The 16,792-nt window shown below is 39.3% G+C and overlaps 1 protein-coding gene across 9 annotated transcripts in view; it reads left to right on the top strand.

The window, feature by feature from the left end:
- The window catches only part of asxl2 (ASXL transcriptional regulator 2), a 130,735-nt gene extending 123,175 nt beyond the window's left edge, over positions 1-7,560 (top strand). For all 9 annotated transcript variants that reach the window (XM_088625450.1, XM_088625452.1, XM_088625449.1 and 6 more), the window contains 2 exons: positions 1,420-2,104; positions 2,795-7,560. In XM_088625450.1, coding sequence (XP_088481576.1) covers positions 1,420-2,104; positions 2,795-5,131 — 3,022 coding nt within the window. In that variant the 3' untranslated portion in view covers positions 5,132-7,560. The remainder of the gene's footprint in view (positions 1-1,419; positions 2,105-2,794) is intronic.
- The last annotated feature ends 9,232 nt before the right edge of the window (positions 7,561-16,792 follow it).

Here is a 16,792-nt window from a genome sequence, read left to right as displayed (position 1 = left end):
TTGGAGTTGATATTTCCTAGTTCTTTCATGCCATTTCTTCTAATCCAGCGGCTGGCATCTCTTCTTACTCTGGCCCTGAAGTCCCCAAGTAGAATTAGTCTTCCTTCAAGTTTTCACGAGAATTTGGACAAGCCTGGCTTGGAACTCTCCCTTGGTTTCGTCATCTGACTCTAGAGTAGGGGTAGATGTGGAAGTCACATAGGCGTATTGATTCCCCGATTTGAGTGAAAAAGCCAATAGGGAACTTGTGTAGAAAGTTGATGATTTCATTCTTGATGGCTCCATGAATCCTCCCTTTTACCTTTGACTTCCCCAATCAGGAGAAAGTGTAGTTATCACCATGTCTTTGTCCAGCTTATGGGCATCATTCAGGTCAGAGGTGTTCATGTGATAAAGAATTTTTGAGTCACAAATGCAGTACAGTTTTCTAGTCCTTGAGGCCTTTAGGGCTCTGTTGTTCAAGGATCCAGGTCCTCCAGGAGTAGTGAGAGAATCGTTTAAAACACCAAAACAGGTTGGAGTGGCCAGATTCTGATCTCTGCTGTAATAAATGATTATTTGTTTTTAAGAATGAGCTAACATTGTTTTTTTTTAAATAAACAGGGACGTGACTAAAATATTCAAATAATTGTCATCATCCTGTATAAAATAAATGTGTTGGTCATTTTTGTAAAACAATTTGCACTATTATATAGTGAACTGATTAAACTGATTTCACTGGTTCTCTTTACTGGAGCTTAATTCATTAAACAGTAGGGAATGCTCAGATTAAGTCATGTGAAATACGCACATCATTTTATAACCCTTATATTTTCATTATAAAATACTTTGTATAAAATTGAATATAGTATATATAGTATATTCTTTATCTTATTTATCAGGAAGACTGACACGTTAATAATGTGAAATAGAAGAAAAAGGCCATCTTAACTATTTTCTCTCAATTAAAAAACAAACAAGTTCTGCTGATCCTAATGCACATACTGTAAAATGCTAAGTGAACAAATCATATTTTCCAGACTTTACATCAATTCCAGGATCTACTGTATGCCTTCTCTGGAAAAAATGAAAAAACAAAATAACGTCTTTAAGGTTGTACATGCTGTGAACATACTGTTCATTGTAGAGTTAGTCCTGTAGCAAACATACTGTACTGCAGCATTTGTAATTCATAGCACTTTTATGGTGGTAAACCCACCAAACAGAGTTGGGCCTATGATCAGAGCTACACCGCAGAAAACTGAACCAGTTTCAAAGAATAAACCATTTATTTTTCATAACTGAAGACATATGCTATTTGCCACCCAGCCCATTCTTAAAATGTTCTTCCCTTTTCCAAAGAATTATACTGTTCCTCAATGGCAGCTGCAGCTTTTCCGATTGTGTTTGTCTTATATTTTATTCTGCTTTTCATTCCAGTTCTGGAATCAGCATAGAGGAATCCAGAAAGCTGACAGCAACACTCCGTGACACTCCAGAGCCTGGCAGGCAGCACATTTCTCCCAGCCCCTCAGTTCAGGTACCTCCTGTGAAAAGCGAGGCAAAGGCTGAGCCCAGACTGGAAGCCAGCATCACAGAAACTAAAGATGATGAAAGAAAACATCCCCCCGGGACATCAGAAAGCTTGAAACCAGAGCCCGGCGATGATGAATCCAAAGCCAAGGCAAGAGCTGTCCCTGAGAGGCTACCTGAGGCACCGGCATCTGAAAAAACGGCTTTGATTCAGCCAACGCAAACTGTGGTCGCTGCTCAAGTGAAGACAGAGGAGACAATGGACACGGAAACCGTGAAAGTGACAAAAGACCAGCAGGAGCTGGATGGATCTAAGACACGCATGTCTCCTCAGACAACTCCCAAGGCCAGCCCTGACAGGAAGGAAGTTGCTACGATGCCGACAGACAGCCCAAGCAGTGTGAGCCCCATGAAGGCGCCAGACGCTGAGCAAATGGAGGTAGCTCTGGAGGGACTGAAGAGAAAGTCATCCACTGACCTGGAGGAGGCACTGCCTAGCCCAGAGAAGAGGGCCCGTGTCTGTGAGGCACCTCCCAAAAGCTCTTCCGACAGCATGGAACATACTGCTAAGCCAAGGGTACCTCCACTCAAGGTAAGAAAGGACTTTCAGCCTTTACTTTTCCTTTACTTAAGCTTTCTCTCCTCATTTGAAGAACTGACAAAGTATTGCCTGGACTCAGAATTCAAAATGTACCAGAATATATATTGCAATTAGAATCATTTCCCATAACTCCATCTTCTGTTTGAATTATGGTCAGATTGAACAAATACAGCAGAAGAACATTTCTTTCAGAATTAAGAATATAATACTTCTAATTTGGGATTTGGGATGTACAGTATTTCCTTATATTTGCCTTCACTCTTATGTAAGTCTCATGTGTAAGGTTTAAACTACAGAGCCCTTTAAAGTTGTCCATTAAGACACAATACGTGCACAAATATAGTTTAGATATATTTACAAGGAAAATTTTATTTTCACACGTGGAATTTCTGCTATTTAAGTGAGAGAATTTAAGTGAGGGAAGATATCCTGTTTGCTTCAATATCAATCAGGTGTTCGTCTGAATGCAGGTATTTGTCTGTATTTTCAGAATTATTCAGAAACGGAAAGATCTTTTTTCTCTGTACATTTTATTTTGTTTATACAGTTCATGCAGAAACACTGTTTTGTGTCAGATCTGATTTTGAAATACATTTTTGGGGGAAAACGTCCTCTCAGGAAAACACTGCTTCTTGACTGCGAATGGGACTGTAATTTGGTCTTCTTTTGTGTTCTGTGCAGATTCCGGTGTCACGGATATTAACAGCTGCAACCGTCACGGGTCAGGTCTCTCCCAGGGCCCCATTCACAGCCTCCCTTCCCAGTACTGGGCGCACAGGGGCGCGCACCTTGGCAGACATCAAGGCGAAGGCCCAGCTGGCCAGGGCCCAGCGGGCGGCGGCAGCAGCGGCTGCTGCAGCGGCCGCCGCAGGATCTTCCTCGGGGGGTGCAGTGCCCGGCCCGGGGCCTGGGGGAGGGGGCGGGGCACAGGGGGGAGCCAGCCACACTGGGACTGCAGTCAGAGAGGCGCTCACTCCCCGAGCAGAACTGGGAGGAGCTGGAGGAAGGGGAACTGCGGGAGGGATTCTACCTTCCTGTCCAGACGCCAAGATCAAGATCTCTCCCGGTCCCGTCGGTGATTCTAGAGCACAATTACAGCAGACTACCACGTCACAGGCCGGAGCCAGCGGTACTACTTCAACCCTCAGTTCAATATCTGCAAACACTGCACAGGCCGCCACACCTTCAGTGAGGCTTTCCACCCTAGGGAACTGTTCAAATCCAGCATCTCTATCAAATCCATCAACACAGCAGTCCCAGATCTCAAGTTGTAATGAAACCACGGGAAAAGAACAATCAAAGTCTGTTCCCTTTCCAATAGATGTGGTCCAGACAGTGGAACAGAAACCACCAGCCACCGATGGCAAAAACACAGAGGCCAACAAACATTGGAAAGCATCTCTTGAAGAGCCAAGTGCTCTTTCAACTATGGAAAAAGTGGGGTCTCAAATGCTTCATCAGGCATCAAATTCAAATGTGTCCTTGGGCACACAAGTTCCAACAGCTCCACTCTCATGCATCTCAGTTACACGTCCTGCTTTGAGCAGTGTTTCCGGTACATTGAGTCAAAAAGCATCAGAGAGTCCAGTAGGTGGAGGGCATGTAACTAAGACCAGTTCTTCAATTCCAGCTAATAACCCCCTGGTCACACAGCTACTTCAAGGAAAAGAAGTCCCACTTGAGCAGATCCTCCCAAAACCACACACAAAAATAGACGTCAAGCCAATCATTCTGCCCTCGGGTGATAAAGGGAAAATATCTCATGTCACCACAGAGACTGATACTGTGGTAAGCAGTGATGATCATTCCAGACTTGGAACAGATGCCTTCGAAAAAGCAAGGCAATTGCTGCCCAACCAGCTTATTTCAACAAGGACAGGTGGCATGGAACTCGCCCAACATCATCGGGAAATGCTGAACAAGGCCACCCAAGAACAGATTTTGCAGACCCTTATGCAAAGAGCACAGACTCAACAATTTATTACTGGGTCACAGCTTTTGCAGCATGAGATCTGTCACTTTGGTTATCCAGCTGAGTGCTCACGTAGCCAGAGTTTTGCCATGGGTTTCATGGGTCGGAAGAGGATGTCCAAGCCTGCTATGTCGGGACATTACCTTCTTAACATCTCAACCTATGGGAGAGGATCTGAGAGCTACAAACGTGCTCACCTGTCCATAAATGCCCCTTTGGCCAACCTGAAGAAAGAATGTATAGATGGGGAGATTACTCCTGATGAAGGGGAAGAGCCATTCAAAAGTCCAAATGACTATGTAAAAGGGCAACCTGATCTCACAGGAATCAAGAAAGAGCATCAGGGTCTGGGTGATGGCTCCTACAATGCAACGAGCCCAAGTCATACAAAGTCTAGTGCATTACTTGACCACAATCACAGTCATAAGATAAAGCGGGAGTCTCCTTCACTTGGACAGGTACCAGACAGAGAAGAAGATTCAGTCCTAACAGACAGCAAAGATGCTGCGGCAACAGCCAAAGAAATTAACCGGGTTGTCCAATCACATAAAGTATATCCTGAAGTTGGCAATAACCCCCATGGTAACTCAGAGCCATATCGAATGCCAAACCATACAGGAATGGACCGCCATCACCGGCAGGCTGCTCATCATCACCAGCAAAAAAATTATGAGAGTCATGGCCCTGTGGTTGGACATATTTATGGTGGCACAATAAATATGTCTACATCTCATGCACTCAACCACAGCTCAGCAGGTTCTGGCAGTTCTCCAGGCTATAGTCCAGTGTCCAGCAGTAGTGGGGGTGTTATGTCCTTTTCAGTGACTGTCACCACAATTCCCGCTAACCATCCATTAGATCATGCTAATCATGGGGAAGCTGCTCCAGTGCAGGCATTTGCAGAAAGCTCCAGTATGGACGACTCTCCATCCAAATGTTACTGTCGCCTGAAAGCCATGATCATGTGCAAAGGTTGTGGGGCATTCTGTCACGATGACTGCATTGGCCCTTCCAAACTTTGCGTCTCCTGCCTAGTGGTGCGATAAGGAAAATTTTGATTTGCATTCACTTATTTCTATCAAAATGAATAGGAAGAAAAAAGAAGTGGTGAAGCATAAACACGTAATGTTAAAAAAAGAACGAATCAGCACCTTGTACTAGACTTGAGTCACTTGTGTTTGTGAATTGTGACAAATTTTGCACTTAGAGGAACACGTCATTTATTGCACAATATTTTATTAAAAACTGAAAAGAAAAAAGTATTTTTTTAGCAAGTCATTGGACTATGATTGACAGATCCATTTTTTGTTTAGAACCTTTCTTAAAATCCTGCCAGATATGGATCCTTCTTTTGGTAATAAATGTCCAGCATGATTTTTATGTTTAACAATTTTGGGAGTTCTGTCAGCCTTAATCCTAAGGATTGATGTCTATGGGTGAGGTGTTGTGCTGTAATGAAGGAAGGGATAATTACTTTACGTTATTGCTAAATATTTGGCTGTTTGGTACACCCAAAGGTAGCACCAGCTGCAGATCAAGTGGTAAAATAAATGTGTCCTCTCTCATAATTCATTCATGCTGAGAGATCAAGCACTGCTGTCCATCTTTAGGCAGCACATTTTCTAGTAAAGAAAAGAGAGATCAATGTGTTCTTTCAGGATGATCCGTCTACCTTTTCTCTACCAGAGGCCATTTCTGTAATTTTAGATTGTTTAGATTGCTCCCATTTAACTCTGAACTCTTAAAGTGATCTCAAGAAAGCCAGCTGTGCTAGACTTTTGTTAAAATCAACAGTTATGAAGAACTGAAAACAATTCAGAATGAGTATTTCCAGTAGGTTCCTTTAAAATGCATTTGAAGCACTCATAAAATTCGAGTGATAGCAATTTTTGTACTAGGCTTTATAAACACTGGTATTTCTTTTTTGTTTAGAGCCATTTTTTCTAACCTCTGTTTTCTTTAAGCTTCTACTCCAGGTCCTAAGTACCTGTATCTTTTATGTCTTCGATACACTGTAAGAGTAATCAATACTCTGAATTCTAAACGGCATTTAACACTTTTCAATGATGGCGAAATATCTAGAGTAACACACAACTTGACATCGCCATGCAATAATTTTGTTATGTAAGAGACACACAGTTGCCAATAATAAAGCATGTTGATTTTATATTCAGAGATGATGGACAGTACTGCAGGGTTTGCATGCCATTGGTCAATATATCTCAAGTAATATTAATATTATTTTTTATTAAATTGATTGTCAGTATGTTAATGAGTACTTTTTTTGTATAATTATCTCGGGTGTTATACCAAAGTGTCTGTATGGAAATTGGTGTCCTGATTATGTTTTTAATGTTTGAGCAGTTAAAGGAAAAACATAAAGTAATATATTTTAATTATATATATTTTAATATAAAAGTACAATGTATAAACAGTTTGTTAGAATTTTAATAACATACAGGGTATTTACTAGTCTAGAGTAATGGCTGTCCTGTTTCTATCCAGTCTTTTGTTTCGTGTAGCAACCGTACAGGAGTTAATTCTGCTAATTTTGTAATATCTTAGTGGTCCTACACCTGTTGAATATAGTCTTTAGCAGGATTGCATCAAGACCTTTGTGTATTCCTTGACCGTTGTGTTCTGACTACGTAAAAAAAACATGGAAGGCTTTTATATACAGTATGTACATGTAACTAGCAAAGCCTGAAAGGTGAACTATTACTCAAGCAATCTTGTTTTCTTTTTTCTACAATTATAAAACAAAAGACACTTAAAGGAGCAGAGATAACCTCCGGTTTCAATCTGCAGGGTCCACAGTGGCCTTGATCTAGCTAAGAGACAGTCTATACTAGTAAAGACAGAGATTCAAGTAGAACCCATTCTTGAGCTCAAGGCAGTAACTTGAGCAGCCACCTTTCATACAGCATAAAACTGTTTGTCCAGGTTTCTACATTTTTCTGAAAAAAAATAAATAATTTGGGCTCTCTGAAATAAGTATAATAAGTGCCAGTAGAAGATTCTGGTCAGTTTCTTTAATGCTATGCTTTGTAAACAGGGATATTAATTTATGTGTGCAGCAATATGTTAAGTCATAAGTGTGCCACATCCCCTAATCACCTTGTATAAACAGCCTTTAAAGATGTTGGTCCGTTTGGAGCAAGACTGCCTTTGTGAGGCATGCAAGGCAAGAGAAGACACCTTTTAGAAGTAGGAAGACGTTTTTTCATCCAATTTGTGCTTTAAATCTGCATGTAATGGTTGTCCTGCCCTTTTGAACTTTTCTTACAGTGCAAGCATACTTTTAAATATTAACATTGTATTAATTTATGCATGTTCTTTCTGATTTAATTTTTCATTTTAATTTTCTCCACCTGTCAGAGCAGAGCAGGAATACCACATTACCAGATATTTTTAAGTGCAGGTCTGTACTGAGACTAGTTCTTTAATTATTCAATTTAAACAAAATAAGAATAAACCATCTGTAAGTTGTTTAATTGCGTTTTTTGACAAAACACTGTAATTGAAAGAAGAAGTGTGGATGATAAGTTACTAGCAACCATACAGTATATGTAAAATAAGCTAAGCAGCAGTCAGTCATTTCTACATCTGGGTTCTTTCAGGGTTCCTGGTAATTTAATCCTTTTGGATTAAAACAAAAAACTCTCCATCCCTTACCACCATATCTTCTAAAATAGTCTACATAGCATTCTCTGTAGGGTGATTAGGCATTATTAGGAGATAGTGGATTACGATCACCAAGTGAAGCAGCCTGCATGAATTTTGTTAATGGTAAATACAATGTCATTATGCTTTCCTCTCGTTCCCATTTACACAGGTGCATTTAGTCATACAAACATTATCCACAAAGGATCACATGAATCCATCATACATCATCATGTCCCAAAAAATATCCTGTGGTAGGCAGGCACTATTGGAAGGTCTTCCTTTTATGTGCTGCCTTGACACTTTCCTGTTAAGTGAGTAAAACTATTCCGATCTCTTCAAACTGACGGAAGAAGTCTACTACTTTTATCTGTAGCTTCTTGCTGCCATATTGGAAAACCAATATGTCTAATATTTATGTAGCATATCCAACTAGAGAATAAAGAGATGGGTGTGTTAGACCTACAGTACAAATAGTGGACAAAAATGGAAACACCAATGTAAAGTCACTAAACAGGATGATGGGCCACCATTTGCAGCCAGAATGCCTGTATGGCATCTACTAGAATTTTGAATTGTGCAGGAGAGATGTGGCACCACTTTTCCTTGGGAAACTCAATCAACTAACTCATGGTTGATAGAGGCAGAAAAGACTGTCTCAGGCTTTTTCTGGAATTTCCAAAAACCGCTCAATTGGGTACAGACCTGATGAATGAGCCAGCTATGAGTTATGGATAACACAAAGGACATGCTCATCAAAAACACTGGGTGACCACACATGCTCTGTGAATGGGGACATTGTCTTCCTAAAAGACACCCCTCCCAACACAGAATGAAAATGATTAAGATCAGATTATGATCAGTACCATTAAGTAATGATTAGTATTGATCTTGCATTCTGACAAAATGAGTACACCCAAACTATACCGGGAAATTGGACTCAAAAAAGATTACAGAACCTCTTTTCACTGTTGGAATCAAGCAATCAGGGCTGTAGAAGTCTTTTAGGTTGACATTTTGTTGAGAACATGGTTAAAAATGATTCATCTGAACATATGACATTTCTCCACTGCTCAATAGTATTTTGACTCAGCTCTTTGCACCACTAGATTTGCAAATACTGTATGTGTTGCAGATATAACGAGAAGTTTGTACAATACAACCTGACTATGGTATCCTGCACTCTGAAGCTCTCAGCAGACCATATTTAATCTAACTGCCTGTTGCTCCCCAAGTTGAAATTTGCAATACACTGATCTGGAGTTGATTGTCTGTTGTCCCTGCACTTCAAATATTATAATAAATTGACAGTGTTTTCCTCAGAGTTCCATACTAACATTACCTTAAACACCACTGAACCAAGCAAATTGAGCTGACTTGATTATTGATGCACCTGCCAAATATGCCCCAGCAATCATCTCTCTTTTAAAATCACTAAAACATCTCCTCTTGCAGCCATATTTATAAATAAGCCGGCCTGTCCAGCATTTTTGTACCTAAGCAGGCTGGGATGTTATTTGCATAAATACCATATGAGCTGTGGAAGCTGTTGCTTTCAATAAGCTTTGTGTCCCTTATCCCTTTCCGAGGTCCAACTACATGTAAGCATTCATTATGATATCATCTTTACAATAGACTTCTTTATGTCATGTGAGGAAAATTTCAACAAAATAATCTTACTGGAAACATTTCTTTATTGCAGCTTCATTTCATTTGTCAATGGTTTGGAGTTCTGCGAAGTGTGAAAGATGTAATTGTATTAGTCTTTGTATTTGTATTCATCCTTTTCATCCATCCTTAATGAAGTAAGAGTGTGGATTTCGCTTGGTATTTACCTGTGTTTCACTTCTCTTTCAATTTTAAATCAATTTACAGCACCTGTGACCATAAGTATATTACTACTGTAATAATATAAGTGGAGGAAAAGCCATAAAAAAGCAATACAAGTATAATCATGTGAACTCTGAATTAACACTTAAAATGTCATCTGAATATTTTTTTAATCTGACATGAAACCAGTAAGAACATTCTTACATGCATGGAGCATGTTAGTAATAACACAGGCTTCCCAGTAGGCAAGGTTACAAATGAGAGAAGGCTACTCAGTTTACAACGATAAACATTAAGCCAATTATCCAAAAGTGTCTGCACCCCACTCATCCCAAATGGTGACTTAACTCCATGTGGAGTTTAACATTCTGTGACGTTTCATTTGAGAAGAATAATAGTTTAAAGCAGAGAATCCATTTAGAAAGTTTCACAAACAACATATTTCAATCTTGCTCTAGATTAATTGTTCTCATCCCCTTATCTGGGCTCTTAAAGTGTGCTATGGGAAAGGCGTACAACTTACCTTATAATTACCAAGCATGCAATTAGGTATAATAGATTTTAATAATGACAAGATGTTGGATAATAAGATTTAACTTTGATAGTGCTGTTGTAGCCCTTGAAAGCGAGGCATTGCCATTTCATTATTTCTCGGGTACTGCTTCCAGCTTGAAGACTAATAAGCCCCCATCCGATACAAGTTAAGACAGGATTTTCCCTTTCAGCAGTGATAACAGACTAAAGAGGCAATTTCCCAGAAACCCTTTTGTGATTTTTTTAGAACGGTTCATGGCACTGGATTCCCCGGCTGGTTGTGGTGCAGATTTCACTGAGTGCCGCCAAGAATAAGGGGGCAATCCGCCTTCCATTGACACTGAACCTCCCGTGTTAAATGAACAGGGCGCTCGAAAGTGGACAGGTTGGGGGAGACTGGCTGTGTGTGGCTATAGGCTTCATGGTCGTGACCTGAGTGTGAAAAACATGCTGTCTGGAATTGAAAAAAAAAAGGTTCACGCTTCAAGTACACAGGGGTGTTGTTGGATTGTGCCCCGGCTAGTTCATATTTTAAGACTGATACTTTCAGATCAGTGTGTGTACTGATAAAATATGGTGGTGATTTGCGCTCTTTATTGTTTATCACTTTCTAAGCATACAGTATATGAGACAAATAAAGGAGAATAAAACTGAACATATTGCACTAACTTTCTTCAGTAGTCTGTTGAGCAGACTGTTTAGAGAACAGATTAAGTCTAAATTTGTTTATCTGTCATGCAGCACTGTTTCTGATGTCTCAGTATCTATGTACACATGTAGGAGCTGGCTTGATAAAAACATGATCATCAAAAAAACAGGTTTTAAAAATTACATAAGAATTGTACATGAACAGGATTTATACACATTTATCCTTGTTTTTGAGAAAGATAAGGTAGTCTTTAAGACGTTTTTCTTTTTATAAGGGACTGTTGAACCAGAAAGGATGGGATACTTTTAAAAATGAGCATTGATATTTTTTCATGAATATAACAGAAATAGATATTTTAAATAAACGTTTTTTTAAGAAAAAAGATCTATAAATTATACATATATACATAGATTTCCTATGTTTGTATTTTATTTGCGTAAATTTTGTTTGAGAAATAGAACTACTGTACAGTAGGTTGCTATGTTACCATATGTTTTTGCATGTGTGTAGTTCAAGATGAAAGATTAAAAGAAATTATTCTGAACACAAAACTTTGTGTTTTTGCCTTAGTGCTTTCGGAAATGAAAATGAGATTCTTCCTCCCCATTTAAGTATTTTTATAATGCACTCCTTCTGAAGCCATAATTCCCTAACCATACATTGTTTCTCATTAATATGTGTCTGGCAAGTGCAGATAAGAATCCCAAGGTCATTCTGTGAATTAAAATGCAAGATTCATTTGAAAGACATTTTACAGCAGTGGGCTTCAACCAGGGTCCCAGAAATTTCCTACAGTATATGTCACGTTTTGCAGACATTTTCAATCAGTGTATAAAGATCACATTAAGTGTGATTAATTAAGCAAATACTTGATTCAATTCAGTAATCACGAGTCCAGCTGGAATGACAATCAAAAGTTTTTTGTCCCTCCATTATCAGGGTGTTCTAGAGGGTGAAATCCTACAGCCTTCAAATGATCCCAGCTAAACCACAATGTTCTGTATTTATGTTTTCAGTGCTTTTTAATTTTGATATTGACATTGAAAATGTCGAACCTTACAAAATACAGGATGGGAGCTTCAGCATTTGTTTTTCCTTCTAATATTTACTTTATGAATAGAAAGCAACATACAGCAAATGAACCTGGCAGTAATCTATTTTGGTAAACAATGCATCTTCCTTGGTTTCAGTTTAGAAGAAAGCAATATCTCTAGGCTCAGTTTTTCGAAGGCTGATAAGTTTCCCCTCTGGGAGATTGTAGCAATGAAAACAGCAGTACATTATGCTTTATTTCATATTTAAATTACTCTTTCATGTGTGAAATTGTATCTGCGTGTTCATCTTTAAAACGCACATATTTCTTTGTAGATTTATTGTGCAGTGTGTTATCAAGGTTTGAAAACAGACTATTGAAGCCCAGTTAGCTTAAAGATTTACCTGGGAAATATTTAAGTGAGAAATTGTATTCTTTTACTTTTTTGTCCTGTCCTGTCGGCCTTCACATCATCTTTCCCCCAATTATATATATGTATACAGTATGTATTTAAGCTGTGCCTTAGGTTTCTGTGTAAACTGGAGTAGCATGTGTAAGAAAACTGCTTTGTTCCTTGATTTCAGGGTCCTTCAACTTTCCTTCAGAGAAAGACATGGGTCTCCACTCCATTGGTTTACTCTATACACTAGAAATTTAAAATAAAATTATCTTCAAAATGTGTTTCTATTGAGTCATCAAGCATTTTAGTATAAATTCTACCAATTTGCGTTTTCTTGGGGTGTGGACAGCATTCCATACTTCGAAAGAATTGTTTCACAGACCTACCGGAGACATTAATTAGTTTGAAAAGAATGTTATATGTACCATTTCCCATAAGGGATTTGTTGTGTTATTAATCCCATGTTGTACTAGGAGCGAAGTGTTATTAGGCCTGAAGTAGTGCATTCCTTTTTGTAGAAAGGTGTGAGTAGGAAAGACTGTTGGGGTTGCCTCTAAACCATTTAGATTAAGTGTAAGTAACAGTATATATAACTGTTAAAGGGTGATGGTGAAAAAATATGAATGTTTGTGTGTGTGTGCTATGTTCTTCTTAGTCATGTTAGCAGTTTTATTCCAATTCCTGTTTGTGTTTTGTATATTTTTTTTCTGTTTAAGCTACCTGTTTAAAACGGAATACAAAAAAGAATGTACAATAATAATCAGCACCTGTAAAAAAGTGTATTTTATCATAAAAAGTTTTAAAATAATAAACAAAAGAGGTTTCAACTTTTTGTGTCAGTATTCTTTCCTAGAATTTTTGAAAGAGTATTGTCACATACTGTATAACTTTTGTTTTAAACACATATTGTCAAATCCTACTACTCATGGGGGGGTAAGCAGCAGTATGTTGATGTTGTATAAACCCGCTTGCTGGGCGACACACCTGACAGTAGCAGAGGAAGTGCAAGCACAAGAGCGCAATGTCAGGGGGAAGGTAATAATAATAATAATAATAATAATAATAATAATAATAATAAAATAATAATTGCTTACACTTATATAGCGCTTTTCAGGACACTCCATTCAAAGCGCTTTACAGGTAATGGGGGCTTCCCTCCACCACCACCAATGTGCTATCAGTGGGGAGGAGAGCAGAGTAATGAAGCCAATTCATAGATGGGGATTATTAGGAAGCCTTGATTTGTAAGGGCCAATGGGAAATTTGGCAGGGACGCTGGGGTTACACCCCTACTCTTTTCGAGAAACGCCCTGGGATTTTTAATGACCACAGAGAGTCAGGACCTCGGTTTTATGTCTCATCTGAAAGACGGCGCCTGTTTACAGTATAGTGTCCCCGTCACTATACTGGGGCATTAGGACCCACATGGACCGCAGGGTGAGCGCCCCCTGCTGGCCCCACTAACACCTCTTCCAGCAGCAACCTTAGTTTTTCCCAGAAGGTCTCCCATCCAGGTGCTGACCAGGCTCACACCTGCTTAGCTTCAGTGGGTTGCCAGTTGTGAGCAGCAGATGAGCCGCAGTGCATAAACACAGAGACTGGGTTGAGCGGAAAGGGTGCAAACTGGGAGACGATCGCAGGCTGCGAGCTGGCAAGACAGCAGGCAGTGACCGGACAGGAATACTGATCGGGTTTGTGGCCAAGCAGGTGGCGCGCACACAGACGGCGCTGTGTTGGAACATGCTGGGGAAACGGCATGAAATGGGCAAACGGTCCAGGGGCGTAGTCTGGGAACGTAGCAGGAGTTACAGTACAAACCACCAAGGGCAAATGCACCAAAAAGACGTTGCCGTAATCACACGCAGAATCAAGGCCGAGTAAACATGGAAGGGTAACAAGCCAAGGAGCAGATCAAAACTGCTCACAGGTGATGCAGATTTTCTGTTGGCACGCATTTCCATTAAATTGGCTATCAAGGGAAACTAGCTCACTCTGTGTCCCTGCTGCAGGGACAAGCCTGAGACATAGCTAACTCAATGGTTCTCAACCTTTACAAATTACAGTATCCATTCAATTGCATTATCAAATGCATAGGTCGGAGTGAAAGAATATTTTACAGTAGCTCATGTTTCAATCAGAGGGTACTTCATAGTACCATTACCCTGAAAAGCCAGCATACCTCTCTATGAAGTGGAAACGTCTGGTGTTCAGTTTGTTTTCACATAGGCTGCAAAACAAGGTGGGCATAAGTATCTCTTGACCTGATGAGGGTGATTATTGTCCTGCCATTGTTTAATACTTTGTGAAGCTCAGTACATCACTGATCCTTATTATGTATTGAACCTGTTGAGCAGAAGGATGTGCTTTTGGATCCATGCTATGAGGCCATTCACTCACCCAGTCAGGACCCTGGACCCCACAGAGCCATGTATTTCAATGACCGGCAACTCCAGCGGTGTTCAGAGAAAACATCATAAATCAAATTACAGCACTTTTGCTTTGCATCACAGTAAGCACAAGTGCCTGAACTGGAAAAGGCTCATGGTCAAACTTATTTTGAGCTTTTTGATCAGGTTCGAGCCTGGGTCAGGATTCCCCAGTAGACATGGGGGTATTACATGTAAAGTAATGGAACTAATTCTAAAAATTAAACTACAGGATCACCCCTCTGGAATAATATCCTAGGAAATAGTCAGCATGGATTTAGAAAAAGTAGGTCTTGCCTAACCTACTTATTAGAGTTTTTTTGAAGAAACAAATACATTAAAGGGTACACATAAGGCATGTTACTGTATATGATTTAATTTTATGTTCAGACGGCTTTTCATAAAGTTCCTCATAAACAGCCAATTTTCATTCGCAGTAGAATTCAAGAAAACACAAGTCTTTGGATTGATAACTGACTATTAAATAGAAAATTGACAGTAGAGATAAGGGGTGAATGCTCAAATTAGTGGAGTACCACAGGGATCTATACTAGGAGCACTGCTTTTCTTAATTTATATCAGTGACTCTGGAATTCCTGGTAAACTAATCAAGTTTGCAGATGATTAGGCGGATTAGCAAACAGAACAACAATTTACATAAAATTCATGACTGGTCAAACAGCTGGCAGATGACATTAAAAATAGACAAGTGCAAGCTATCGTATGCAGCATGTAGACTGTGAATATACTGTAAAATGGGAAATGCTGAGCTTGTAGAGTCTAATTATGAAAAGAGATGTAAGGAAGCAGTTAAGAAGGCAAACAAACTGCTAAGATATGTTGTATAACTCATAGAATTTAAATTAAATTAAAATTTGTATAATATCCCAGTAAGATCTCACTCAGAATATTGTGTATGTTGGGTTATAGAAAACATTGCTGCTCTGGAAGCAGTCCAGAGAAGAGCAACCTAATACTGTATACTCCAGGTAGAGGTTTTGTATCCAGATTTGACAAGCTGAAGGAAGCAAACCTTTTAAGTCCTGGACAGAGAGGACCGTGAGGGGGCCTTATACAAGTGGAAACTATGTGAAGGGCTTTTTAAAACCAAGAAAAGATGGCACTCCTTTATCAAAAGTGTTGTGGGAATATGACATAAGCTACCCAGTCATTTGGGAAACCAATACATCAGCTTCCTTCAAGAAGCAGATGGATGTGACCCCTACGAAACCCTACAAGTAAATATACTATATATATAAGTTTATATTGTATATGTAAAGAAGAAAAGAAATAGATTTATTTCCATATGCATTGAGTCACACTAGTATGATCTCAGCCATTCTCATTACACTGCTAGGTAGATGTATTGAAATAATCTTGTTGCTTTGGTGTATCAGGGCTGCTTCTAGTGAATATCAGGTTTGAGTCTGAAAATATTATGAAAATATAATAGGATCAATGGAGCCTTTCTTGAACATATCAGACAAAGAGATGTTATTCCTTCAAATGTACAGTATACCAGTATACTGTATGTGCTTGCCAGAATAGGCTCCCCATGGGTCTGTATTGGATAAAGTCGATGTAAATGGATGGGTGGATATCTCTCAATGTAAAAATCTCAATTAAATCTCCAAGGATGGTAAGGGCACCACAACTAACCTTATTTATCTAAAAAGGCAACAGGTTTTCCAGGAAAAGTGTTAATTGAAACCTGTGAAATGTGTCGAATACATTTGAACATTTTCAGCTTTTTAACTAATTCTCATTTACAACTTCCAAGAAGTGTAAGAACCGTAAGACGTAAGGCCTTAAGGCCATCACAAAGAGGCAGCCTACTGTTCTCAACTTGGGAAGGATCAAACATCACAGTCCACAATGCTCTGTACACACCAAATGTTTTCAACATAGTGTGACTTCTGGGCAGGACCAGTTCCTTTGTTTTTTTCATATTTACTAACAAAACCTGGATACTGAAAGTTTGTAGTTAAAATAAACCTATAAAAAAATCATGTCACAATAACTGTATGTAGACCTCTCCTTTCAAGGCATGTTTTGTCAAAGTCTAAAAGTGAAGGATGCTCTTCCTGTAGAGCTCAGGTAAGTAAGAACTAATGGCACAGAAGTATATATTATGAAGTTAAATGAAGTGAGTGTGTGCCTTGGTAATTAATT

Source organism: Lepisosteus platostomus, chromosome 3 (assembly GCF_059453375.1).
Source record: "Lepisosteus platostomus isolate fLepPlt1 chromosome 3, fLepPlt1.hap1, whole genome shotgun sequence".
In the NCBI taxonomy this organism is placed as follows: domain Eukaryota; kingdom Metazoa; phylum Chordata; class Actinopteri; order Semionotiformes; family Lepisosteidae; genus Lepisosteus; species Lepisosteus platostomus.
This window is presented reverse-complemented; position numbering and strand designations above follow the sequence as displayed.